This window comes from Rhamphochromis longiceps, linkage group LG10 (genome assembly GCF_057381845.1).
Source record: "Rhamphochromis longiceps isolate RC_006_pf linkage group LG10, R_longiceps_female_GT1.1, whole genome shotgun sequence".
In the NCBI taxonomy this organism is placed as follows: domain Eukaryota; kingdom Metazoa; phylum Chordata; class Actinopteri; order Cichliformes; family Cichlidae; genus Rhamphochromis; species Rhamphochromis longiceps.
The window spans coordinates 5683918-5709812 of NC_140566.1; the positions used below are offsets into that span (position 1 = coordinate 5683918).

The 25895-nt window shown below is 39.8% G+C and overlaps 1 protein-coding gene and 1 long non-coding RNA gene across 3 annotated transcripts; one reads left to right on the top strand and one right to left on the bottom strand.

The window, feature by feature from the left end:
* The first annotated feature begins 1612 nt into the window (after positions 1 to 1612).
* LOC146660212 (pannexin-3-like) lies at positions 1613 to 7554 on the top strand. Of its 2 annotated transcripts, XM_085419980.1 has the most exons (6): positions 1614 to 1746; positions 1990 to 2182; positions 4678 to 4820; positions 5124 to 5338; positions 5771 to 6522; positions 7024 to 7554. In XM_085419980.1, exons 2-6 carry the CDS (start codon positions 1999 to 2001, stop codon positions 7080 to 7082), a joined length of 1353 nt encoding a protein of 450 aa, XP_085276106.1. In that variant the 5' UTR covers positions 1614 to 1746; positions 1990 to 1998; the 3' UTR covers positions 7083 to 7554. The 2 variants fall into 2 exon arrangements, with proteins under 2 accessions (XP_085276105.1, XP_085276106.1); XM_085419979.1 differs by lacking the exon at positions 7024 to 7554 and having other exon boundaries at positions 1613 to 1746; positions 5771 to 6996.
* Positions 7555 to 12861: 5307 nt separating this feature from the next.
* On the bottom strand, positions 12862 to 15177 carry LOC146660213 (uncharacterized). Its single transcript, XR_014913438.1, has 3 exons — positions 15041 to 15177; positions 14590 to 14679; positions 12862 to 13302 (listed from the first exon to the last, which is right to left on the bottom strand). It is a non-coding gene; the product is annotated as an uncharacterized LOC146660213 (long non-coding RNA).
* Between the last annotated feature and the right edge of the window lie 10718 nt (positions 15178 to 25895).

Sequence of the window (25895 nt, forward strand, 5' to 3'; positions counted from 1 at the left end):
CTCTACTTTTAAGATTAGGCTTAAAACTTTCCTTTTTGCTAAAGCATATAGTTAGGGCTGGACCAGGTGACCCTGAATCCTCCCTTAGTTATGCTGCAATAGACGTAGGCTGCCGGGGATTCCCATGATGCACTGAGTTTTTCCTTTCCAGTCACCTTTCTCACTCACTATGTATTAACAGACCTCTCTGCATTGAATCATATCTGTTATTAACCTCTGTCTCTCTGCATGTCTTTTATCCTGTCTTCCTTCTCTCACCCCAACCGGTCGCAGCAGATGGCCCCGCCCCTCCCTGAGCCTGGTTCTGCCGGAGGTTTCTTCCTGTTAAAAGGGAGTTTTTCCTTCCCACTGTTGCCAAAGTGCTTGCTCATAGGGGGTCATATGATTGTTGGGTTTTTCTCTGTATCTATGAAGCGCCTTGAGGCGACTTATGTTGTGATTTGGCGCTATATAAATAAAATTGAATTGAATTGAATTGAATTTGGATTTGTCCTTTTTGACAGAACCTATAGTTAGGTGACCCTGAAGCCACCCTTAGTTAGCTGCAATAGAGTTAGACTGCTGGGGGCTTCCCATGATGCACTAAACATTTCTCCTCTTCTGAACTCTTTTCACTCACCACATGTTAGCATTAATTTCTGGCTGTCTTCCATAGTATGTTTATTGTCTTTCTCCCTTCATCACCGTCATCACTGGTCACAGCAGATGGCTGCTTCTCCCTGAGCCTGGTTCTGCCAGAGGTTTCTTCCTATTAAAAGGGAATTTTTGCTTCCCACTGTTGCCAAAGTGCTTGATCATATCACATTGAGGTGACTCTTGTTGTGATGTATATGAATAAAATTGAATTGAACTGAAAATTGAATTATTGAAGAACTTAGTTTAAATAAAGTATGAAATAATAAAAAAAGATTTTCAGTTATAATAGAGTTTTAACCCATACCAACCTTCATTGCTGAATTCTAGCAGTGGGCTTGCATGAAAGAACAAACATTTAAATCTTAGCACATGCTTAAGGAATTCAAACATGTGACCAAAGCTTCTTTGTGTGTGGTTGTGGGAATTTTGTGTCAGAATTGAGAACCACTTGAGCAAATCATCTATAGTAAAATAAAAGCAAAAGCAAAAATAAAGTAAAATAAAAGCTTTCTTACATTTAGAGTACAAAACCCTGTCACAGTGTTCTTGTCACTCCCATGGAGTCAAATAGAAGTTTTGCACAATGTACAGCATGTACAGCCTGCCAGGGACAGAAACAAGCCATCTGGTGTGTTATTTGCAACAGTATCTTAGCAGTAGCTCTTGGGCTGAAGTGCAGTAAAAAATAGAATCTGAATGATAGAGGCTGAAAAAGCCACTGGTGATGGTTCACTTGTTTGAAGTGGTCTACAGCCAGTGTAGAAATACACACACACACACACACACACACACACACACACACACACACACACACACACACACACACACACACACACACACACACACACACACACGGCTGTTAGACCTGCTGTTGAGAACTGGAGGTCTGCTTTAGTCAGTGCCATTTGGGAGAATACATGCTTCCAGATGTCCTCTCTGTAATTACAGTTAGACTCAGTAAATGAGAGGTTGGATCTTGGGCTGGTCCAGGCTGAGACCCTCCCTGACTATTTAAGCTGCTTTCCAGCACTGTGCAGATTTTTATGGAAATTCTAGTCTCTGCAACCACATTTTCAAATAACATCAGCAGAGAAAGCAGAAAGACTTGAGGTAAGGTGGTAACAGCTTTCATCAGATGTCTTTGGATAATATACTTTGGTTAATGTTAATTCCATTTCTGATTTGTTACTCTAGAGGATTTCTTTTATTACTAAAGATTTATCAGAGTTATTGCTGTATTTTGTCACATGTAGTGAAGAACAGCAGTGAACATAAGCTTAAGGAAAGCAGTCATATATGAGGTAAAAAACAAACAACCAAACAAAAAAAAAGTCATCTTTTTTTCTTGCTTAGGTGTTCAAAATGTCAATCGCCCAGGCAGCGGCCAAGGCCATGCTATCTGATGCCCTGCTGCGGGATGACTCTGGGATACACCGTATCAGCCACCTGGAACTGGAGCTTCCTCTTGACAAGGTCATCAAGTTTGTGTCTGTGGGCCTTCCGCTGATGCTGGTGTGCATGGCATTTGCCCGTGAAATCTCCCTGGGTGAGCAACTGTTTTTTTTAATACTATGTCAGGACATTTGTTTTGTATTCCATTTGCTTTTGCCCTTAATTATACCCTCATGAATATTATAGGTCTTTTTTTCTCCATGCTCTTATTGGATTTTGTGGTCCTTGTTTTAGCAATGTTAATAGTCCTCCTTGTACACGAATCTTGTACTTTTTGTTCCTAAATGTCTTTTTAATCATTTGCATGTAGCTGAATTCATGATAAGGATGAGTCTCATACTTAGCGAAATAGACCTAATATTTCTAATATTACTAATATTTCTGCTGCTCTTCAAACTACCCCCCCCCCAATACGGTTCTTAACTTTTTTAATCTCTACAGATTTGCAGGTTCGATAAAACAGAGTTTTATCCCACATTCCCTCTTACAATAAATATACAAGGAAATTTAATATAAAGAACTGTAAAACAAAGATATTAATTACTCAGTCATGGAAGAGGAAAGATTTAAACATCTGTCATAAAAGGAGGATTGTAACGGCTGACTCCATTAAGACCCCCTCAAAGCCTCAACAGTACATGTTATGCAACATTGACAAGACATCATGAAATTACTGAAAACAAAAAATAACAAAGGGTTTAAAACTCCATTCAGCACTTTATTGTTTTTGCTGCCATTTCTTCTGCTGTCAGAGGGGAAAATAAAAAAATATATAATTTAAGTGGAACAAGCACACAGATACTATATCCCCGGCCATTCATAACAAAAAGAGCACAGCTGACAATCATAAATATACTTGGCAGGTCCACAAGTGTATTGCTGCAGAGACTGACTGTCTTGACCTTGAACTAAACGTCTTCTCTACAGAGCCGGTGTGCAATCAGCCTGATGCGCCTGATACTAATTGAAACAAGGGATGATTGAGAGGAGTGTTCACTAACGGTGGCAAGCTGTAATTACCAGCCAAAGTTTTTCTCTAGCAGCTCCCCTCTATTTAAGTCAAATGAGAGGATGTGTTGATTAACCAGAGGAGGAGATGGGGAGTGTGTGTGTAGGACATGACATGGTCCTGAGATTCACAGCTTATCTGCTGCATCTTGGCTGCTTATCTGCTGGCTTGTCAGTTTCACAACAGTGCCTGAGTGTACTGTTGTCTGGAGCCTGGTTTACTTGCACCTGTGCTCTTAGCCAAGAAGCCTTGTTTAAAGCACAAATGTGGAGGCGATCTCCCAATATTAAGTGAGGATTGAAAGGAGGTGTTAGAAGCAGGGACAGAACTTTTTTCAACTCCCTCATTTTGTCAAATGGCTTGCACAGGTAGGGAACTGAAGGGGAAAATATTGTTACAAGACTTCATGAGAAGGCATGCTCTGTTGTTTTTGTTTATATATTTTTTTATTTAGGAATTATTTAGCAATATGTAAGAAGCTGCATGAAACCATAACTGGCATGGTTAGTACATAATAATAATAATTATAATAATGCTTTCACAGCATGTCTTTTATCCAGTCTTCCTTCTCTCTCCCCAACCGGTCGTGGCAGATGGCTGCTTCACCCTGAGCTTGGTTCTGCCGGAGGTTTATTCCTGTTAAAAGGGACTTTGTCTTTCCCACTGTCGCCAAAGTGCTTGCTCATACCTGGTTGAATGATTGTTGGGTTTTTCTCTGTATGCATTATTGTAGGGTCTGCCTTACAATATAAAGTATCTTGAGGTGACTGTTGTTGTGATTTGGCGCTGTATAAATAACACTGTATTGAACTGAATTGAAAAACTCCTGGTTTCTAATCCACCATGTGGCTGTGTGGAGCATGTTCTCCCCATGTCTGCTTGGGTTCTTAATTTTAGCACTTAACTAGGACTGAATAATTACAAAAATATGCACACCCATGAGATAAGTGGGCCATGCACTATATCGTGAGGTGGAGTGGTGAGAGAAATTATATCCTGGCAGTAGAGTAGTGGCAGCATATTTGTACTTATATTGAGCTGGCCAAATGTGGAGGGTGCAAGGATAAAACAGACTCTTTCTCTTGCAAAGCTGCAAGTAGGTGGGGCACACTTTGATGTCTTCTAACTCTAGCTCTCTGTTTAAGGGTGGAGCACCCTTGAGAAATGACAGATGGGTGTGGGTGGACAATATGTGGTAATATAAAGGTGAACTAAATATAAGGTGGGTGAGCATAAATTTGGAACACAGTCACCCAGAGTTTTTCTTTTTCTTTTAAATGCCATGTTGCCACTTGGAAACATATGATTTCCACAGAGATCTATTCCAGTGAAAGGGAAAGGGCATGCAGCACCTCAGATGTACAGCATGTGTCTAGCATTGGACTTTTAGGATGGAAAACTCTGTGTGTGTGTGTGTGTGTGTGTGTGTGTGTGTGTGTGCGAGAGAGAGAGAGAGAGAGAGATTGCTACTGTGCAGTGGCTTACAGGCATATTGACAAAACAGAATCAACTGATGTTGCATGAAGTAATTTTCCACATTTTCACATCAGGTTATAGATCAATATTTTTATATTCTGCAGGGCCTCAGATCAGCTGTTTTCCTCCCAGTAACTTCACTGTGAAGCAGGCCAGCTATATAGACACATACTGCTGGGACTCTCTCATGCATCATGAGTTTGACAGTGATGGGAACTTCGAGGAGCGCTCCCTCTGGGTACACAAAGTGAGTTCAAAGATTCTGATCAAGCACTCTTGAATGTTATTCCTGCCTAGAGTGGATGATAAACTGCTGAAACCCCTGCAAAATTTCAGTCAAAAATGTCAGTGTACCACATTTCTGAGTTAAGGATTGATTTAGTTTAGTTTTTTCTAAAAACCCTTTACAAATCATTCATGCTTCTTCATTTGTAATACTGACTTATTAATAAAAGATCAGTAGTGAGACTGGCTGTTTTTTTGTTTCATCTATATGATTGGGTGTTTCTTCTCCATTTATTCCTAATTTCTGTTGTCATTGTCTGTCCAGATGTTCCCTTACTCTCTTCTGGCCATGGCCGTGCTGATGTACCTCCCAGCTCTACTCTGGCGCCAGCTTGTCATGCCCACACTGGGATCAGACCTGCTCTTCATAATTGATGAACTAGACAAGTCCTACAACCGCTCAGTCCGAATGGCCCAAAACATTCTGGATATGCGCCAGAACACTAAGAACCCGCTGACGTTTCAGGCTGAGTTGCAGCGGTAAGGGACTTATGATTGTTAGTTTGTAAACACAAGTGTTCATACGCTTTGAGTAGCTTCAGCGTATGAATATTGATTCACTCACATGTCTAGTTGCATAAATCTCCAAGGACTCATGTGATAAAACTAGGTCATTGCAGCAGCAGTAAAAAGTATCTATCATTCAGAGGATACAAAAGTGATGCTCTTCTGTCTCTTGATAAACTAGGAAAGCTAAGAGCGATCGCTTCCTCTCCCACAGCAACTACCCTTGTTATACCCTTAAGCAAAGCGCTTAGCTACCAACAGTCTCAGTACTGTTGGTATTGTGGTCAGGAACTCCTAGGAGCCAAAAGTAGAACATTGTGGTTGTGTTGGGTGGCTCCCAGCTGTGTGTATTTGTAGCAGTACGACTATGGTTATAATGCTGAGTTTGTTCTTGTGTCATTGCAGGGCCAAAAAGAAGCGGTACTTTGAGTACCCCCTTCTGGAGAGACACATGCAGTGCAAACAAAACTCGTACTTTCTTGTTAGCATGCTTTTCTTGCGGGGCTTCCTCCTCCTGATCTTCATGACTGCTGCCTGCCTGTACCTGGCCTACTTCCATCTGTCTGCCTTCCTGCAGGATGAGTTTAGCTGCTTTGTACGCACAGGGATGCTGCGAGATCAGAACTGGATCCCTGAATTGGTTCAGTGTAAAATGATTGGCCAGTTAGTCTTTCAGGTGATAAGTGTTGCTAATGGTGCCATCTATATCCTATTGGCACCTATCGTCCTCTTCAGCCTCCTTCGACTCTTTGTTTGGGATACCACCTTCATTTCTATCTATGAGGTCCTCCCAGCGCTGGACCTCATCAACAGACGACGGCTAGGTTGCCCACTGAACGACCTCAATGTCCTCTTGCTCTTCTTACGTGCCAATATAGCTCACTTGAAGTCCTATGGGCAGGTGAGGGCTTTGTGTTCTCTGGCACCCCCACAGGTGGGAAACACCACAGCACAACAAGGTTTACATGCAATGCTGACCCAAGAGGAAATAGAGGAGCGTGAAGAGGCAGCAAAGGAGCTTGCTGAGGAAGTTGGGGAGGCCAGGGAGGAAGGGAAACTCAACTTAGTGGACATCATGACTATTCTGGGAGCAGCACAGGGAAGAGTGGTGAACTGCAATGAGAAGAGGCCTCTGGTGGAGGAGAACATGAGTCTCGGTACCGTAACACTTATCTACACACTCAAACGCCTTCTGCTAGTGGCTATTTTTGTTTACGTCATTTGGGATGTACAGAAAATCATTAAGTGACCTACAGACGCAGGTTCTAAAAAGGGAATAACAAATGTTTTACATATATAGTAGGGTGGCTTTCACAGTGCTCATTGCATAGAAATGAAGGTCATGTCCAACAGGACTTTAAGGAAGCAGTTTGATAAGCAGTGGCAACTAAAGAATCCAAGTCACAATATTTTTTCTGTGTGGTTTTAAACTGCACTGGTTTTTGTCTTCCTGTATGTAACCACAGCAGAGCACCTACGTTTCTAAAAGAGTCTTTTCAAAACACTGGCTTATGCTTACATCAATAGATACGTTGATAGATAGGTAGTTATAGAGTTGTGGTACTTCCTAGTCCTACTGAATTTCCTGGAGGAACCCACCCGAGGGATTAATAAAGTTTCATCTAATCTCTCTAACTGCCCTCTCCGTCTCTTTACAGAGCCAAACCACCAGGGGTACCATGAGTTGAAGGAGACTGCACCATTTAGTCATTACTAGGCCTCCTATGGACTTAATCAATATGATAACATGGGGGAATAAGAAAGGGAAGGGGTGGGCTGAAAACAAAACAAAACAAAAACATTTTTTGAGTTATAATGCAAAAAGTTCTGGCTGTAAATGTCAATGGAGCAGGATTTGTCAGTTTTCTACAATATCTGCCACTGAATTTCTTTGTGTCTCAGTATAGGCGACTAAATTACTAAAGGACAGTGTGCAAGAGAACACTCTTTGACAACATGACATTTGTCAGAAATCAGAATTCCATAAATATACAGTCCATACTGTACACTCCTGATTTCCATCAAGACACAAAAGAACATATTCAGTGGCAGCTATGGGTGCTATTCATTTTCCGCAACTTCCATTGCATAATTTTATACAAGGTGAGGGTATTGAATATTTTATTTGATGTATTCCTGTCTTTTATCCTTTGTTTTCTGTGAATTACAGACACTTGTATTCTATATATTTCCAAACAAATAAATACTGTTTTTATTTAGTTGTGTGTTTTTTTAATCACAATGAAACCACACGAAGTTGCAGTTTTTGTATTTTGCATTTATCGAAGAGCTTCTACTCTACTACATCAAAGTCCTACTGAGCTCTTTATTAAAGGCTGACTGAGAGCCACTCATTTTAAAAGTGATTTTATTTGTATTTCACACAATTCTGTTCTTTCTTAATGCACAAATAACAGAGATTTGTAAGTAACAGTAAACACACACAAATTAATTACACTGAGGTCCAAGCCAATTCATATGAAATGGAAATCGTAACGTATAAAATTACCAAAATGTAATTAGATTCTAGACTTTACATTATTTATTATTGCACCAGTTCTTACAGGCATCACACAATACTCGTATACTTGTGTTATGTTCTTAGGTAAATTGAACATTCCAAGAAACGTGGCCCCCCCTCTCCAACACCACCCAAGAAAGAGCCAAAACTGTAGCAATCTCTCTCTTTTGAAATGCTATTTAGTCAATTATTTATCTCTAAAGGTCCCTAAGCTTCCCTACCAAACAAAAGTCAACCAAAAAACAATTTGCTTTTCTAATGTTTTTCTACTTTGAAAAACAGGAGAAAACTGAGTTCAACAGAAAAAGCTTCTCACTCCTACAAGACTGCTGCAGTAGACAATAAATATATACATTGAAAGGGTTACAAATGACCTATTTCACAAAGCTATTTACAGTTATTTACAATGGAATACTCATATTTTGTATTTTAAATACGCCGGTACATGTATTCCTTTACTCCCCAACACTGATCAAGACACACCCATGTCCCACCTGAGATAGAGGAGAGAGAGGAATCACACACACATATATGACCCAGATGTTCCTGGGTCATAACAACTTCTTTAGAATGAGATGGTGGAGTAATTGTACAGAAAAACTTTCAGTGTTTCAACAAAGCAAGTAGTTTACCCAGAGTTGTCTTTGAGTATCATTATCTGTGTGCTTCTGAGCAACCAAAAGACCCACAAGAAGAGTTGTGTCACCTTGACCGACTGTTCTATAAGACAAACCCAGAATTACTGCTGAGGTGAATTTTCCACAGATTAAAGAATGCAATTATTTTGATATAGTCAAAGACAAAAGCAGGGAGGTTGTTGGGTGGATAATGGAGACCATGGGTTCAAAGGAATGCAATGCAGATCTGAGACTTATAATGAACAAGCTCCCATTTTGGAAGTCCAATTATAAACAGTGTGTTTCAGGATTTGGGACGACTGCAGAATGTAATGTTTTTCTTCCTGTTCTTTGAAGCAGAAAGTCATGGATCACAGAGCACTTTCAGTCAAGACACTTTTCAGCTTTCATATATTCTGGCTGGATAGGCTTTCTGACTTTAAATAAAATATGCCACTTGTACTGGATACCAGGTTTCTGTATGCTAATTCCACAGGTCTCGTTTAACTAAGTCACTGTGCGCAAATGAATGACACTCACGTTTACTCGTATAATAACTGAGCGCTTTTATTTTCGCGCAATACAAGAAATAAAAGCGAACAATAATATTTAAGCGCAAGCCAAAAACGCGACGTTTCGGTTCAGATGAACCTTCATCAGGCTGGCTTGCTCAGAAACTCGTCTCGTTTAACCATTGCACTTCATAGCACTTATCTTCCTCTAAGAGATCTAGAAACACTTATTCATGCCTTCATCACCTCTAGACTGGAATACTGCAATTCTCTCTATTTGGGTCTTCAACACTCATCTCTCCATCGCTTGCAGTTAGTCCAAAATGCCGCTGCACATCTTTTAACAGGTGTTAGAATGTATGAACGTATCACTCCAGTTTTAGCAAATTTACACTGGCTCCCTGTAAAATATCATATTGATTTTAAGATTCTTTTACTTACTTCTAAAGTTTTAAATAATATGGCGCCTGTTATTTAAACGAACTCCTCAACACGTATGACCCCAAAAGAGCACTGAGATCTTCTAGCCAGATGCTCTTAGCACAACTAAGGTCTCGATTGAAGCATAGAGGAGATTGGGCCTTCGCAGTAGCAGCACCCAGACTCTGGAATAATCTGCCAGAGGAGATTTGTACTTCAGAGTCTATTCAGTCTTTTAAATCGCGTGTTAAAACTCACTTTTTTACTTTGGCTTTTAATTCGAGTTCAGCATGAGTACTATCAGGCCTGTTTTATGTTCCATCCATCCAACCATTCGCTTCTGCTTCTCCTTTTCAGGGTCGCGGGGGGCGCTGGAGCCTATCCCAGCTGTCATAGGGCGAGAGGCGGGGTAATCTGTCGCAGGGCCCTGTTTTATGTTTTTATTGTTAATTCACTGTCTTGTTATTTGTCTCTATTAGTTTCTAATTTATCTATATTTCCATTGTTTTCTCTTGTTTTTAACCAATTGTGAGTACTTTGGTCAACTCTGTTGTTTTTAAACGTGTTATACAAATACATTTTGAATTGAATAGCATTTTTGCTGCTATAGATTTCTGTATGTTTTATTATGCTTAAAACAGTTTTTAATATTTTCATCCTGTGTTGAGAAAACTGCAATGAAATTTCATTTACTAAATGACAGCAAAAGTAATTTAGTATATTTCTGTCTGTGTAGAAAAGCAGCTCTCTGATTCAGGCCACTCGAGGGCACCATTGAGTCATACTAAAATGATGCTGAAATAATGCTGCTAAAATATTATATATATATTACAATAAAATTCTGAATATATAGAATGAAACCTGATAATATAGAATGAATGAACTTCATGTTTGGGGGTTAGGTTTTTCTGAATTCTCTGCCTCTACAAAATGGCATCAGCTGAACTATTTCAGTACTTTGTAGAGTTTGACAACTGTTCAAACTGCAAATGGTACAAATAAATTGGAGTCTTTACCTTGAACATCATATTTTTATTTAGCAACATTTCTAATGCTAATGAATAATGTTCAACAAAATATTTCTGGGAGAAGATTATGCACAATTCTTGAGGGATTTTATCAATCACTGATGGAGATGTCAACTGAGGTAACACTTCAAGCAGAAGCTGAAGCACATGATATGGGGTCATTACACCATTTTACATCTCAAAGAGGAAGGCCAAGGAAGGAAGGAAGGAGGCCAGGGATTGGTCAGTACCACGGTCCAGGATGACACAACAGAGATCCATGACCAGGGCTGGACTGGGACAAAAAATCGTCCCGGGCATTTTGACTAGAGACCAGCCCATCAGGTATTATAGGAAAAGCCATAATGCCTTTGAATGAAAGCAAACGCTGTTGTGACAGTGACGTTCACTGTCTTGTTGGGATATATGTATGATTTCTATACATTTTACACCAGATGACCACTTTGGTTGTAAGATTCGGATAATTATTTGATTTGATTTGATTTGATATACCTTTTTTTAGTCCCACAAGGGGAAATTTCATAAGGCTGCCGACCTATTGCACGCAATGGCGGCGCCATCTTACCCTCCGACCATACATACAAGACACAAAACATCACATGGGGAAGACAGGTCAGAGAGGTATAACAATGGAAAATGCACCACATGAGGAAAGATAAGGAGAAAAAAATAACTCCCCTCAGACTGAGCTCCAACAGGGAGATCAGTTTGAGAACAGAAAAAAAAAAACAGCTTTATTAAAAGCTAGACATTTTAAACGAGAATAAGAAGGAAAAGCATTTCTTTGTGCTCCCTTTCCCTGGAAATGCCCTACCTGCACCCCTGGGATAACTTTGGTAGACCCGCCCCTGCACAGTTACCAGCTGTCAGTTATGTAGAAAAGAATCCTGGTGTTATTTGTCTCTCAGAAACAGTTCATAACTTGCCTTTGGCCAATCCACCACCTTTCATTGTTTTTACTGTTACAAACCCCCCCCCCCCAAAAAAAACCCATCAGCCCATAAAAACAAAAAATCACCATCGGTCCACCGGGCAAAAGTCCAGCTGTGTCCATGAATACATCAGGAAGATGGCCCAACCGACTGCGTGCTCATTGAATACCTCAGACAGTAGAAACCCAAAAAAGAGGAGGAAGACGAGGAATCATCATGGAAGGATCGGCCCCTGCAACCGGTAACCTAACCTGTAATATTTCAAACTGTTACTGTTTGATTACTTACTACTATACTGTACCCTCAATTTTACAATAAATTAGTACACACCATAGCCAATTAGAAGAAGTCTTCCAAACAGGAAAGGAGCCAAATACACTGAAAAAAATATGTTGTTGGATTTACTTAATTCAATGGTGGACATTTGTTGCACACAGATGTTTTGCTTTGGCAGCAACTTAAACAATTGAGTTAAATTAACACAATTTATTCATGTTCAATAAACCTGTGCAATTTGTGTTGATAAAATGTGACTTAAACATGTTTTGATGAAGTAATTTGAGCTCTTGAAATATTTTAATCCTTCACAATTTTCTCACTTTATCCCAACACCATTCAATAACTTTTACCCAATACTACTTGGTCACTTAAATGCTACATGTTATCTTCAAATTACATTTTGCTATTATATTCTAGTATCAAATACACAATTTTCAAATGGAGGCCTTATAACAGATTGTATTGTTCTCTTCCAAGATGGTTGCTGGCATCCACCAGAGTAACCTTTCAAAACAAAATGTCTAATTTCACTGCATTGACAGTAGGTAAAGAATTAAACTGACATTACTCCTCCACTGAATCTACATAAATCAACAGTTAAATAATGTCAGTTCTTCCGTGTTCTCTGGAATCAATCACAGCAAAGAAATTAGACTGTTTCTTTTGAAAAATGTTGGGAAAGAACAAATCAAAACATTCTATTTAAGGCCTCTGACGTCAAGATTCAGTTAAACAACAATTATTATTAAACAATTTGAGGTAATGTTAGTTTCCATTAACATTAAATTAGGTTACTGAATTGGCAAACACCTTCCTATTAACATTACCCATTTTACCCCAATAACTAAAGAAATTAGCACTTGCAGGTCAAACCCTTTATTCAAGAGATGCAAAAATAACATTGATACAGTGACTGTCAAAAATTACAGCACTGATCATACTGTGACATCTTGGTTCAAAACAGCACACTTAGAAATATTCAACGTTCTTTACTTCAACTGAATGAAACTGAAAATACCATTTCACACGACCCATATGGGATATTTAGACTGCATAACTGTTCATGCTACATCTCTTCACTAGTAAAAGAAAGAAAAAATACAAAGAGAAATTTTAAAATGCTGCCAAAATGCTGTACAGAGCAAAAGGAAAAACAAACCACAACAACAAAAACGGCTCATCCTCATGGCAGTTGCAGAGTATATAAAAATGAACCCTGCGATCTGTTCCTGGAATTGAGCTTCAAAAATGCAGCAGAACAAGTGTGAGATTTAAATCTCCTCTCACCTAGAGCTGATCAGCTTGCATGCATAACAGTGAGCTTTCCTTGCAGGAGCAGTTTTGTCTTAGTTGTGAGCTTTTCTTGAGAGCTGAGTTGCATCCAACTCCATTACCACCCTTTGAATCACCTCAAAAGTGTAGCAGAGTTGTGATGGGTAACTCATATTGAAGGAATAAAAAAGGTCCAAACAGCATGGCTACTGCAAAGGTCACGTTATCCAGATCTTGAAGAACTACTATACCCTCGATGATGATGCCAACATCAGAAAAGTCATTGCCTGGTGCATCCTCTGGAGACAGATGTTCATTGTGGTTTTCTCAATCTGTGCAGTGGCCTCAGTCAAGTCCTGGTTAAACACAAAACATTTCTTTAAGATTCCTTTTTAAACTCATCTCTTTTGAATCTACCAGTTCTAATGTTAGAGTAATTTAAACCAATGCAAGCAACATAGTAAATAGCTATAGCCAAAGAGTTGCCTGCCATGCTGCCATTCATGGCAGCGGAGACTCAGGTCGTTTGGAGTGGAGGGCCCACTCCTGAAGACCTTCTATGACTCTGTGGTGGCTTCTGCTATCTTTTATGGTGTGGTCTGCTGGGGCGGCAGCATCTCTGCTGGGGACAGGAAGAGACTGAACAGGGTGATCCGAAGGGCCAGCTCTGTTCTAGGATGCCCTCTGGACCCAGTGGAGGTGGTGAGTGACAGGAGAATGGCGGCTAAGCTGTCATCCCTGTTGGACAACGTCTCCCACCCCATGCAGCAGACTGTGACAGCACTGAGCAGCTCCTTCAGTGGGAGACTGCGGCACCCACGGTGTGGGACGGAGAGATTTCACAGGTCTTTCCTCCCCACTGCTGTCAAACTCCATAATAAAGACTTTAACTGAACAAACACACACATCCACACATGTGCAATAACACTAAGTGCAATAATCTTTTCTGGCATCGTTGTATTTTTACTCAGTTGTATATAGCATTCGTATTCTATTTTTTATCTTATTGTATATTTTTATTCTATTTTATTCTACTGTATATAGTATTTTATTTTATTCTATTCTGTACAGCTGTGTACTGTATTTATTCTTATTGTATTCTAATTTTTGCCTCATAACTTTTGCACTGTCCACTTCCTGCTGTGACAAAACAAATTTCCCACGTGTGGGACTAATAAAGGTTATCTTATCTTATCTTATCTTATGGTCTAACAGAGTTTCTAAGACAGAGTGAAAAACATAATAATTTCAAATGCTTTACATTCGTTTTTGTTAGAAAGACACCGGCCCATCAGAAATCCAGGTTATGTCACTCAGAAGATGTTAGAATTTTGACTTTCAGCCCCACAATTTGGTTAGCTGTTGGTCTTTTTTTTTTTTCAAACAAAAGCTAATGTAAATATTGGTGGGATTTTCCTTTGTTCACTAGAATGACAAATGTAAAGTTTTTTCACACTGATGTGACCCCTAATATAGGGGGGTGGGGCCTCAAGGGGGGGCGGCCGAGTTCACTACCAGGCCTCATGTGAACTTCAAATTATTAAAGAGGACTACTGGTCCTAACCAGTCCAATGAGGATCAAGTGGATAACTAAATGCATTTTTAAATGTTGCAAAGCCACAATCTACTCATAAAACACTCACCATGAACTCCTGCACCAAGATGTTGCAATTGTCTTTCACACAGATGCGGAGCACTTTGATGAGGGACTCCCTTCGAGCATTAATGTCATCCTAAAGTATTATAACAAAGAAAACAGAGATTTGTGAACTTTTCAGTAGCACAGAAGAAAATGATCCCAGACAAAAACTTAAACCAGTCAACATGCAACACCAGCATCTACAAAGAAATATCAAAAGTTCCTGTTTGACATCAACTTTATGGATATATAGTTTCCAGAACATTTATTTTTTTTAAAAGATAAATTTTTCTCAGTGGGCCAGTAAATGCATAACGAAAATTATGGCATCCTTTCGGTGGAATCAGTACTCACGGGTAATAGTTGACTGTTTCAATGGATGCAGCATAAAAATCTTTTACTGACCTAATGCAATACATATACACTTTGTAGTTAAAGAATTTTAAAGTTCTTACTGTCATCATGGCAGCTACATCCTTTAGCTTTGTGCCCTGTTCCCCCGATCACTTTGCAAACACTTTCAGCAGACTGTCAGAGAGAAACTCAGCTCCGTCAGAAACCTTGACTGTAAAGGCAAGGTTGGGATGCACTGGAATGCTGCATTTCATCTAAAATGACATAAAATTATTTTGAAATAACAGCAGGCACTGTGCTTGGTTAATAATCAGTAATGTTTTGTTGAATAAAAACTGTGTTTCCAGATCTTATGGGATTAAAAAAATCCAAAGATGTTTGTTTCTGATTTGCAACCCAAGAACCCACAAGTTACAACCTCATTTTAGTTCAAGTGTGCATTAATGTGGGTCCAGTAATCACCTTTCTGACAATACATACAGGTTAAACCTATGGCAGATTTTGGATTTCTCAGTTGTATTAATAGGGTGGTCTATTTGAGTATGCATGCACCTAATAATTATAAAAAACCTATTATAATTAAGTTACAGAAACCTTAAGCGAAAATAGAATATACTTTCTTACCATAACACCTTGAACCCACAATCCATCAGCTGACTTCTGGTGAAATGCAGAATAGAGGTCATCTCTCAATGTGCAGCAAAAAAAACAAAAACAAAAGGACAGCAGGTGAGGGCAGGAGGGGTAGGGATGTAAGCTAGCATAATGCCACTGATGATATTAGCTAAAGCTGTTCAATGTCCAAAATCTCACTAACACCACGGTGCAGTAAATACACAATGTAACTGAAGAGTCAGTTGGCAAATCTATTCACACAGAAAACCAAATTATGTTGTGAGTGCCTCGTAATTAGGTTTAATGTGATATTACGGCTCTTGTGCCAAAGACAAATTCAAATGAAAAAGCGCCAATTCTTTGACAACAGATAAAACAGCAAATAAGCTAACGGCTCTTTTTTAGCATGTTACATGGCGGCACTCTAGACGTTTAACTACATTTGGCTGAAATATGGTAAACATTAATTCAAAAAATCAAGACATACCAAAAAACGTAGAGTTGGCTGCTCGACTTGACTGAGATGGATGCCTTTTTTTAAACCACGATCCAAAGCCCGCGAGATGAAATCACGCGTGGTTTCACGAGATTTAACGTTGCTATCTTATTGACTTACTTCACCTGAACATGATATGAACAATTTAATACACCCTTTCTGCATATCATGTAGTTTTTACACTATATAGTTACATTTATCTTTAAAACATGAGGCAATTGTGTTAAATACATGCAAGATGCTTACATAAATCCAAGAGATGGCCAGTCCCTTTTTTTCAGTGTAGTCAGTAGTTCTCATTGAGCCCTCTCAGATTGAAGAGCCATTCATGTTCAGAAGGCGGTGTAAATCTTCACTTTGCATTTAACTCAGGTTTCCTTTCAAACCTGCTTCCCTTCTTCCAAGAGACTAATCTGTGTCTTTTTTTCTTCATTGAGTTAGTCAAGTGTCACTTAATTTCTTTGTATAGCTGCTAACATACAGTCCTTCTTCCCCACAAAAAAAACAGTTGCTGCTGCACTGCTTTTAATACAATGTGACAGCACAATCTGCTAAATTAGATTTTATGAACTGATTATACATTGAACTATGTAGTGTTGACTGAGCTATTAGAGATTCATTTCTCAAAATCTTTAACGGTTTGGTGACATAGCCACAATTTCTACATTTTATTCTACTGAAGGTCTTTAAGACTGCAATAATATGTAATGTAATAAGCTATGCAATGATCTAAAACAGCAATAGGCTGAATAAACTTGATAAGCTATATCCAGAACAAGATGAATAATGTTATTGTTTACTTGGCTCATAATATATATTCTGCAGTTTTTATTATTTCTTCTTACCAGTCTATGCCAACAAAGAGTAACTTTGAAGCCAAGTACAGCTGTCAGCAGGAGATTTAAAAAAAATAATGTCTATGAAACTGGAACTTTTCAACAACTTAATTGCCCAGAGGTATACACTTTCTGTCTAAACGTACAAGGTTATTGGATGGTGAATCACAAGCAGAAGACTGATCTGAAGCAGGTTTCTCACAAATGATCATTACCTTTGGTCAACCCTGAAAGCTGTTAATATCTTTTCTGCCCATGTGAAGGACACTTTGGTTCTCAAAAACAATTTACTTTTCATTGAAAAAGATGCAGTGACAATATCAAGGACATAATTAATGCAAGGTTAAAAGTGGCATGCTGAATCTTCAATCCTTTTCACTTTTATTGTTCCATTGGATTAAAAAAAAGCTATTCTACTATGAACCAGAGAGAGTACTACTCGAAGCACAATGTGGTTTTTTTTCTGTCCTTGGTTTGTCCTCGCAGGATATATTGCAGAACTGGGCTGTCAGTATGACAAAATAGCTGTATGACATGCCAATATCTACTAATTTCTGCATGTTCACAGGAATGTACAGTATTTACATTACTACAGATACTGTGGCAATCCGCCTGTCAGTCTCCGACTTTCTTTTTATTCGGCAAGTAAAAAAACTACCATATTCATGAAAGACACACTACAGGACTATCTTACCAGCCTTAAAATACAAAATAAAAATTAAATAAAATACAGCAACAGAAAACCTTTTTGTTTTCTAAAAAAAAGTTACAATTCCATATTTATCAATTCATTTGCTGATATAAAGCCACAATAACAGCATTTCATGTTTTCTCCTTTTAAAAATACAACAGTTTAGTTGTTTGTGAATTCCTTACAAACCACAAACCTCTAAGCAGGCTACTATTGAATAAATTTATATTAACATACATGATTTTATGTATAAATGAGATGTCATTTACAGAACACCAAGCCTCCCTAACTCGAGCCATTTCTTTACTCCAGACTCTTGACACTGACAAGCTGCTTATCTCAAGTGTCAAAGTCAAGTACAGCTGTCAGCAGGTAAGGATGTAGGATGACACAAAAATGGGGTGTGGGGGAGGGCTTACATTGTATTTCAGTCACTACTGTCAGCCCCTGACACTGATAGTATCCTGAAAAATGGAGATATATGTCTTCTCTACTCCAGTGTTCAGAAGCAGAGCACAACATACTGCATCTTTTTGGCAGATATAGTCAGTCATTTACATATTTCAAAATAATAAGCAGCTTGCTTGAAAAAAATAATAAACTTCAATCTTTTAACTGCAAGTGTCATAACAAGACGCTGTCAGTGCATACATGTTGCAGACTACAAAGACAAATTTAATGAAAGACAAACCTTTGTTCAAGACAAAGGAGTACAGCAGAAAACAAAGTGCGTGAGAATATATACAGAAACACCATAAACACAGGGAAGCACAACAATAGATACAAGAGGCAATCAAGGGATGGGAACCACCAAGGTCAGAGACACAACTTATATAAATCTATGATAACGAGAATAAATATTCAACAACAGAACCTGAAAATCCAAACTCGAAATGCAGGGTTGAAAACCATCTACATATTGGTAATGCTCTGGGAATTTCTTTTCTATGTTTAGTTTTATGGTTTAATGAATACTTTATCTTGTTCATTGTGTTTATTTTTAAGTCTTAAGTGAGACATGCACATAAAGAACTGAAGGACTCAACAGCTTTTGGACTCTGATAACATATTCTTTGGCTTGGAAATCAACTCTACTCCTTTATTTGCATAAATGGAGTTATGAATGTCTCTAAATGGCAGTACTTACACCCAGATTACTACCAAAATCTAGTAATCAGTCCCATCTGTCCAGCAGATTTCATTGGATGTCTGTTCTTATGCTGTTGATATTTCCTGCCAAAAGACAGACCAGTTATATATAACTTATGCAATAGCAGTGCAACTTATTTGATTCCATCCGTTTACACAAACAATATTGATTCTAATTATGCAACCATACACTTAAATCCTTACTGCTTTAACTTTAACTGCCAGTATGTCTAAATGTAATATAAAAAGTCTGGTGATGTGATCAAAATAGATGATAAAATGAATTTGAGAAGTGGCTGTTGAAAATAAATTTTTCTAGTGCATGCACAAGTGCCAAATTTCACAGAATCAGTATGTATTAATATTGGCAATTAATAATGTAAACACTCCATGCACACAAAATAAAATGTTCCTAAGCCTCAAAAACATCCAGTAGAATAAACCACAGCAGTACTCAGATGACACCTGTTCAGCCTTCATGTGCCTGTGATGTAGATGCTCACGATGAGTGTGGTACTGTTTTACCCAGCCCTTGACAAATCACAGAAGATGTTTGATGTGCTCTGTTTGAAGACAGATGATTTTCAAAGGCCTAAACTCATTTGCATGTATAGAGCACTTAGAAACAGTTTGACCTCTGAATTGTAGCTGCAAATTCAATTAGCTGTGGTGTCCAGTGGTATCAGTAGACAAGCGCAAAACCAAATTAATCAAGGAGCACAGAGTGCACAGTGGAGTTGCTGAAAGCGCAGGTTTCTGTGATTGCCCAATTATGTAAAACTAGTCAAGCAAAGTTTAATCTGTTAGTGTATTTCAATAATACAAGCTTGAGTCCTCTACTAGAGGCCTGGGATCTTGAGGGCCCTGTGCAGTGTCATTTTTGTTCCTAGGACTGCACTCCTCTGGACAAAGATGTCATTCCAGGAATCTGCTGGAGCTGCTTGGCCAATTTGGGCGTCAGTATCCTGAGTGCTTCGATTACCACAGGGACCACTGTTGCCTTCAACCTCTACATCTTCTATAGCTCCCCTCTCAGCCGTTGGTATTTCTCAAGCTGCTTGTGTTCCTTCTTCCTGATGTTGCTGTCACTTTGTATAGCTCTTTGTATCCATACATACCTTCCCGGTCCCTCAGGTCGGCAGACCAGCTCCTCCTGAGCGTGCCCAGGACTAATCGTAAGCTCAGAGGGGATCGGGCGTTTGCTGTGGCAGCACCAAAATTGTGGAATGAGTTGCCTTTACATGTTAGACAGGCACCTTCATTATCTGTTTTTAAATCACGTCTTAAAACATATTTATTTACCTTGGCTTTTAGCACAGCAGGACTTGTTGATGTCTCTTAATACGTTTCTTATTAATTATATTATTTTTAATTTTAAGATATTTCATATGTAATTTAAACTGTTTCCTCTCTGTTTTATATTTGTAGCACTTTGGTCAACATTGTTGGATGTAAAGTGCGTTATAAATAAAGATGCTATGCTATGCTATGCTATGCTACATCTATCACTATGTCCTTACTTCTCTGGTTTATTCACCACTACTATGGCTGGCTATTTTAGCCATCACCAATTTGTCTCTGTGTATCTCAAAGTCTCACATGATCTTAGCTTGGTTATTCTCAACAACCCTAGGGGGTGTATTGCATTTTGACCTTGAGACTTCCAGGCATATTTGGAAAAGATGTTCCTGATACTATGCCAGCCACTTGGTTATGGCATCATGTGTATGCCATACACATGATGCCATGTCCTGGTTACTAGAATTTTTCAGCCTGTTAATATCAGCGTTTTCTCATTGTTGCCTGAATCTTGCCCGGTGTGGCACACCCCAGCCACTACTGATTCTCTGCTTAGAGCTCGTTCCTGTGCTGCCATTATTAGTGCCTTTGTGCTGTCTTTCAGTCCAGTTTTGTCTAGCCACTGGAAGAATTACTTAATATCAGTCACGTCCTCTATCTCCTGGTGGTACAGGCCCATACTTGGCCTGTACCACCAGAATGGGGTACAGGCCCATGCATGGGCCCTATCAGTTGTAGGCATTTAGTGATGTGCGAATCATGAACAAATCGTTCAATACTCGAGAATCACTTTACTGACTCGTGAATCATGATTCACAAGCCCAACTGACTCACTGACTCATCCCTGTTGCTATTAGCAAACTAATTTCATTAGTAGAAACATATCTAGCTTATAATTAAAAATGTGTAAAAAAAAAAAAAAGCTCACATCAAGACAATAGCTTCTCAGTTCACAGTACCATCGCTCTGCTAACATGCTACCAGCAAATTTGAGTTACTCTCCCCCATCCTTCCTGTGCTGAATCGTAGCATGAACAAATCACTCAGGACTCACTCACACTTGAGTGAAGTTGTCCCCCCCCCACCTTCTTCAAATCCAACAAAAGTGATATCAAACATTTATGCTACGTTTGTGCTAGTTTGTGCTGCAAAATTATTTGTTTGTGCTGCTATCATTTTAAAGATATTAATAAAAAATTCTAGAGGTCATCAGCGGTCAACCAGCCCTCCCACATTAATGGAATCAAACAAAACTGGTATCATTCAACTGTCCTATGTTTGTGCTGGTTTGTGCTGCTAAAATTTTCGTTTGTGCTGCTATCATTTCAAAAATATTAATAAAATAATGTCTTGATGCATGCTCAATCATCCAGGTAAGTAAATTCCAAAAGGTTGATTCTGTTCATCTGGACATTTTCAGTGGGAGAAACGTTTTGTCACTCATCCAAGTGACTTCTTCAGTTGCAGCTAACTGCAGGTTTCCCCAACCTTATAAACAGTACATTTGCATAGTGAAGGAAACTAGCACCACTGAATGAACAATGGGCTGGGGGGATAGTTCCATGATTGTTAGTATGCAAATTCTTATGACCATTGATCAACGACTACTAATCAAAGACAAAGATTCTTGAATGGCCATGAGTACAATTCACAGAGAGTTGGGGAATGGCTGCAATCACAGCATTGTAAGATGGCGAAAGATGTACCCTTGGGCCCCCCTTCTCGATTCAGAGATGGTCAGCATCCTGACAGCCTGATGGACGAAGCTGTCTCTCAGTCTGCGGGTTCTGTTCCGGAGGCTCTTCAGTATCCTTCCTGATGGCAGCAAACTGAAGAAGCCGTTGAAGGGATGAGTGGAGTCACCTGTAATGGAGAGGACCTTCTGGATGAGGCAGGCGCAGTAGATTTCCTGGGGAGGGAGGCAAGAGAGGTCCCCAAAATCCTCTCCGCTGCTCTCACTACCCGTTGTCATTTTTTTCCTGCAGGACCCAGTGCAGGAGTCATACCACACAGTGATGCAGTTGGTGAGGATACTCTCAATGGTGCCTCTGTAGAAGGTGCTCATAATGGGGGTTGAATCTCTTGTGCTTCTCAGTTTGCAGAGGAAGTAGAGTCGCTGTTGGTCTTCTCCGCATTCAGGGGCAGGTTGTTGTAGCTGCACCAGTCTGCGTAGCACAAATGTTTGATACCACTTTTGTTGGATTTGAAGAAGGTGGGGGGCCAACTTCACTCACATCTCACTCACCCCCTCCCTTCCTGTGCTGAATCGTAGTGTAAGCAAATCACTCACTCACTCACTCACTCACTCACTCACTCACTCACTCACTCACTCCTGGCTCACAGCTGCTTCTTCTTCTTCTTGGTTGGCAACCAATGTTAAGGAGCATTACCGCCCCCTGGCAAACAGGTCAGTGGACATTTAGATGAGAAAATGTATATTTGACACATTTGAGGAAAATGCTAATAAAATAAAAATAAAATAAATGTTTCCTTTAGAAATCTTTTTTTTTTTTGCTCTTTTTTGCTCTATAAAAATAGTTGTTTTTCTTTTTCAATCACTCATCTTAGCAGTAGGATTTACATGAAAAGATAAACAAATTAAGTTTGAGTGAAAATGTAAATTTTTTTGCACTCTCTGGTCAACTGACTCAGTGACTCAAAAAACCCGATTCACTTTGATGAGTAACTCATTCAAACTCGATTCAGTAAAAAGAATCAAATTTACCATCACTAGTAGCCATCTTCCTGATGTACTCATGGAACTTGGTTGCTTCGTCAGTGGTTCTGACACTCACTAGTCCTTGGCCTCCCTCCTTTTGCTTAGTGTACAGTCATAGGGCGCTTTCTTGAGGTTTCTACATCCTTCTTTGGCCAGCTTATTATGCCAGGGCTTAGGTGTTAATTGCCTGGATCTTGTTCTTCCCATTCAGCTGACTCCTCTGGACTTGCCTCAATCTCTCCAGGTGTTTGTTTGTTGTGGCTTTCCTAGGTCTCTCTTGTGGTTCCCATTTGCTTGTAGGAGTCCAAGGTACTATGCTCAGTGTCTGCAGTGTTACCTTCTGGTAGTGCAATCCCCCAGGTTTTGACTACATTTCCTCTCCTAGATACCACTGAGCTACAATTAACAGTCCAAATGACACTCTGATGTTGTTGCTATAGATCCTTGTAATAGTTCATGTTTGGTAGAAATAATCCTTCTGACCTCCAAATATTTAATTATCATTTGAAATTACAGAGAGCTTGTTTTTGTGCTGAAGGTGAATAGTCATATGAAGTGATTTTTATTTTGTATATTTTTAGCTTTGTTGCGCCCCTAGTTTAGGTGCGTAGGGACACACATAAGGTTGGAGGAGAGAGAAGCAAGTACCCGCCCTGGTTCCCAAACCAAACAGCCAAAAACAGTTATGAGTAAAAAGGTGATTTTATTTAATGTCAGGAAGCATAGCTCCAGGGTGAACCCAGGCCAAAATAATAAACAAAACCAACTACACTCAACAAAAATATAAACGCAACACCTTTGTTACTGCTCCCATTCCCCATGGGATGGACGTAGAGACCTAAAATTCATTCCAGATACACAATATAACCATCCCTCCCAAACAGTGGTCACAAATCAGTCCAAATGTGTGGTAGTGGGCACATCTGCTATATTGAGATAATCCATCCCACCTCACAGGTGTGCCACATCAGGATGCTGATCTGACATCATGAGTAGTGCACAGGTGTACCTCAGACTGCCCACAACAAAAGGCCACCCTGGAATGTGCAGTTTTGTCTCACAGCAAAATGCCACAGATGCCACAAGCAATGAGGGAGCGTGCAATTGGCATGCTGACAGCAGGAATGTCAACCAGATCTGTCGCCCGTGCATTGAATGTTCATTTCTCAACCATAAGCCGTCTCCACAGGCGTTTCAGAGAATATGGCAGCACATCCAACCGGCCTCACAACCGCAGACCTCGTGTAACCACACCAGCCCAGGACCTCCACATCCAGCAGGTTCACCTCCAAGATCGTCTGAGACCAGCCACCCAGACAGCTGCAGGAACAATTGGTTTGCACAACCAAACAATTTCTGCACAAACTGTCTCAGGGACGCTCAACTGCATGCCCGTCGTCCTCATCGGGGTCTTGACCTGACTCCAGCTCGTCGCCGTAACAGACTTGTGTGGGCAAATGCTCACATTCGATGGCGTCTGGCACGTTGGAGAGGTGTGCGCTTCACGGATGAATCATGGTTCACATTGTTCAGGGCAGATGGCAGCTGAGAATGTCCCAGTTCTTGCATGGCCAGCATACTCACCGGACATGTCACCCATTGAGCATGTTCGGGATGTGCTTGACCGGCGTATACGACAGCGTGTACCAGTTCCCACGAATATCCAACAACCTCGCACAGCCGTTGAAGTGGAGTGGACCAACATTCCACAGGCCACAATTGACAATCTGATAGACTCCATGCGACGATGTGTTGCACTGCATGAGGCAAATGGTGGTCACACCAGATACTGACCGGTTCTGGGTCCCCAGACCCCCAATAGCGCAAAAAACTGCACATTCCAGGGTGGCCTTTTGTTGTGGGCAGTCTGAGGTACACCTGTGCACTACTCATGATGTCAGATCAGCATCCTGATGTGGCACACCTGTGAGGTGGGATGGATTATCTCAATATAGCAGATGTGCCCACTACCACACATTTGGACTGATTTGTGACCACTGTTTGGGAGGGATGGTTATATTGTGTATCTGGAATGAATTTTAGGTCTCTACGTCCATCCCATGGGGAATGGGAGCAGTAACAAAGGTGTTGCGTTTATATTTTTGTTGAGTGTAAGTCCCGCCAGAGAAAACTAACTAAACCCTAAGATCAAAAACAAAACAAAGAAATGACAATATTATCCCTCGCTTCCTAGCCCAGAAACAGGAGAAAAAAGTTCAAATGAAAAGGCCGCTCACCCCTTCAGCTTCAGCCTATGTATGCATAAGCACTGAGTTTGTACACCAGTGGCGGCTCTCACAGAGCATGCTTACACAGATACAAAGTAACCCAAAAAGTTAGAAACGAGGGCCAGGTTCGTGTCTGCTGTCAAAACTGCTCGCTTCTCTCTCTCTCTCTCTCTCTCCCAGCAGCTGCCAGAGCAGCTTTTTGAACGCAGTCATGTGCTCCATGGTCCAATCAGCAGCCCACTACTCTTCATTAGGGGAAGGACCTGCAGAGAATCTTAAGACACAGTAAAGAGACAGAAACACAGCAGCTCCCACAGACTTCTTATGGCCACAGGCCATAACAACTTATAGACTGAATGACAACCTAATGTTTTGATGAAAAATGACCTAATGAAAAACTTAATGAAAAAATATATAAATGAAACTTGTATGTTTTGGATACTTACTAAAACAATATATGAAAGTGGCCACTTTCATGAGTAAATCACATAAGTCTTATATGATTCAGTATATGAAGTAGGCCAAATCTGATGCAAGTCTTTTATAAGTTTTTTCTATTTCTTTTCTATTGGACATGAAAACACACAGACAAAACATACATGACACAGAAGACCAGGACAGATTTGCACCAGGGGACATGAAGAGACTCATAACTAAGGAGACATGCAAGGACCTAAACTATACTGCAACTCAAGGGAATTAATAATACTACTAAAACTTAACATCATCTCATAAATAATCCAAAAATACAAAAAAACCTCATTTACCCTTAACTTAAAATCACACATGAACAGAACAAAATGTAAACATAAGAAAAATCATCAGACTGCCCACAATATTTGACTGCTAAGTTATTCATTTAAAGTATAAATAAAACAAAACTTGAAAGGCAAATCCATGGCTGGCAAGTCGATGTGGATGTT

Excerpts from the sequence above, each read along its gene's own strand:
- LOC146660212 (XM_085419979.1), top strand. The coding sequence starts at position 1,999 with ATGTCAATCGCCCAGGCAGCGGCCAAGGCCATGCTATCTGATGCCCTG. Across the intron at positions 2,183-4,677 it reads TGCCCGTGAAATCTCCCTGG|GGCCTCAGATCAGCTGTTTT; the intron begins GTGAGCAACTGT and ends TATATTCTGCAG. Across the intron at positions 4,821-5,123 it reads GCTCCCTCTGGGTACACAAA|ATGTTCCCTTACTCTCTTCT; the intron begins GTGAGTTCAAAG and ends TTGTCTGTCCAG.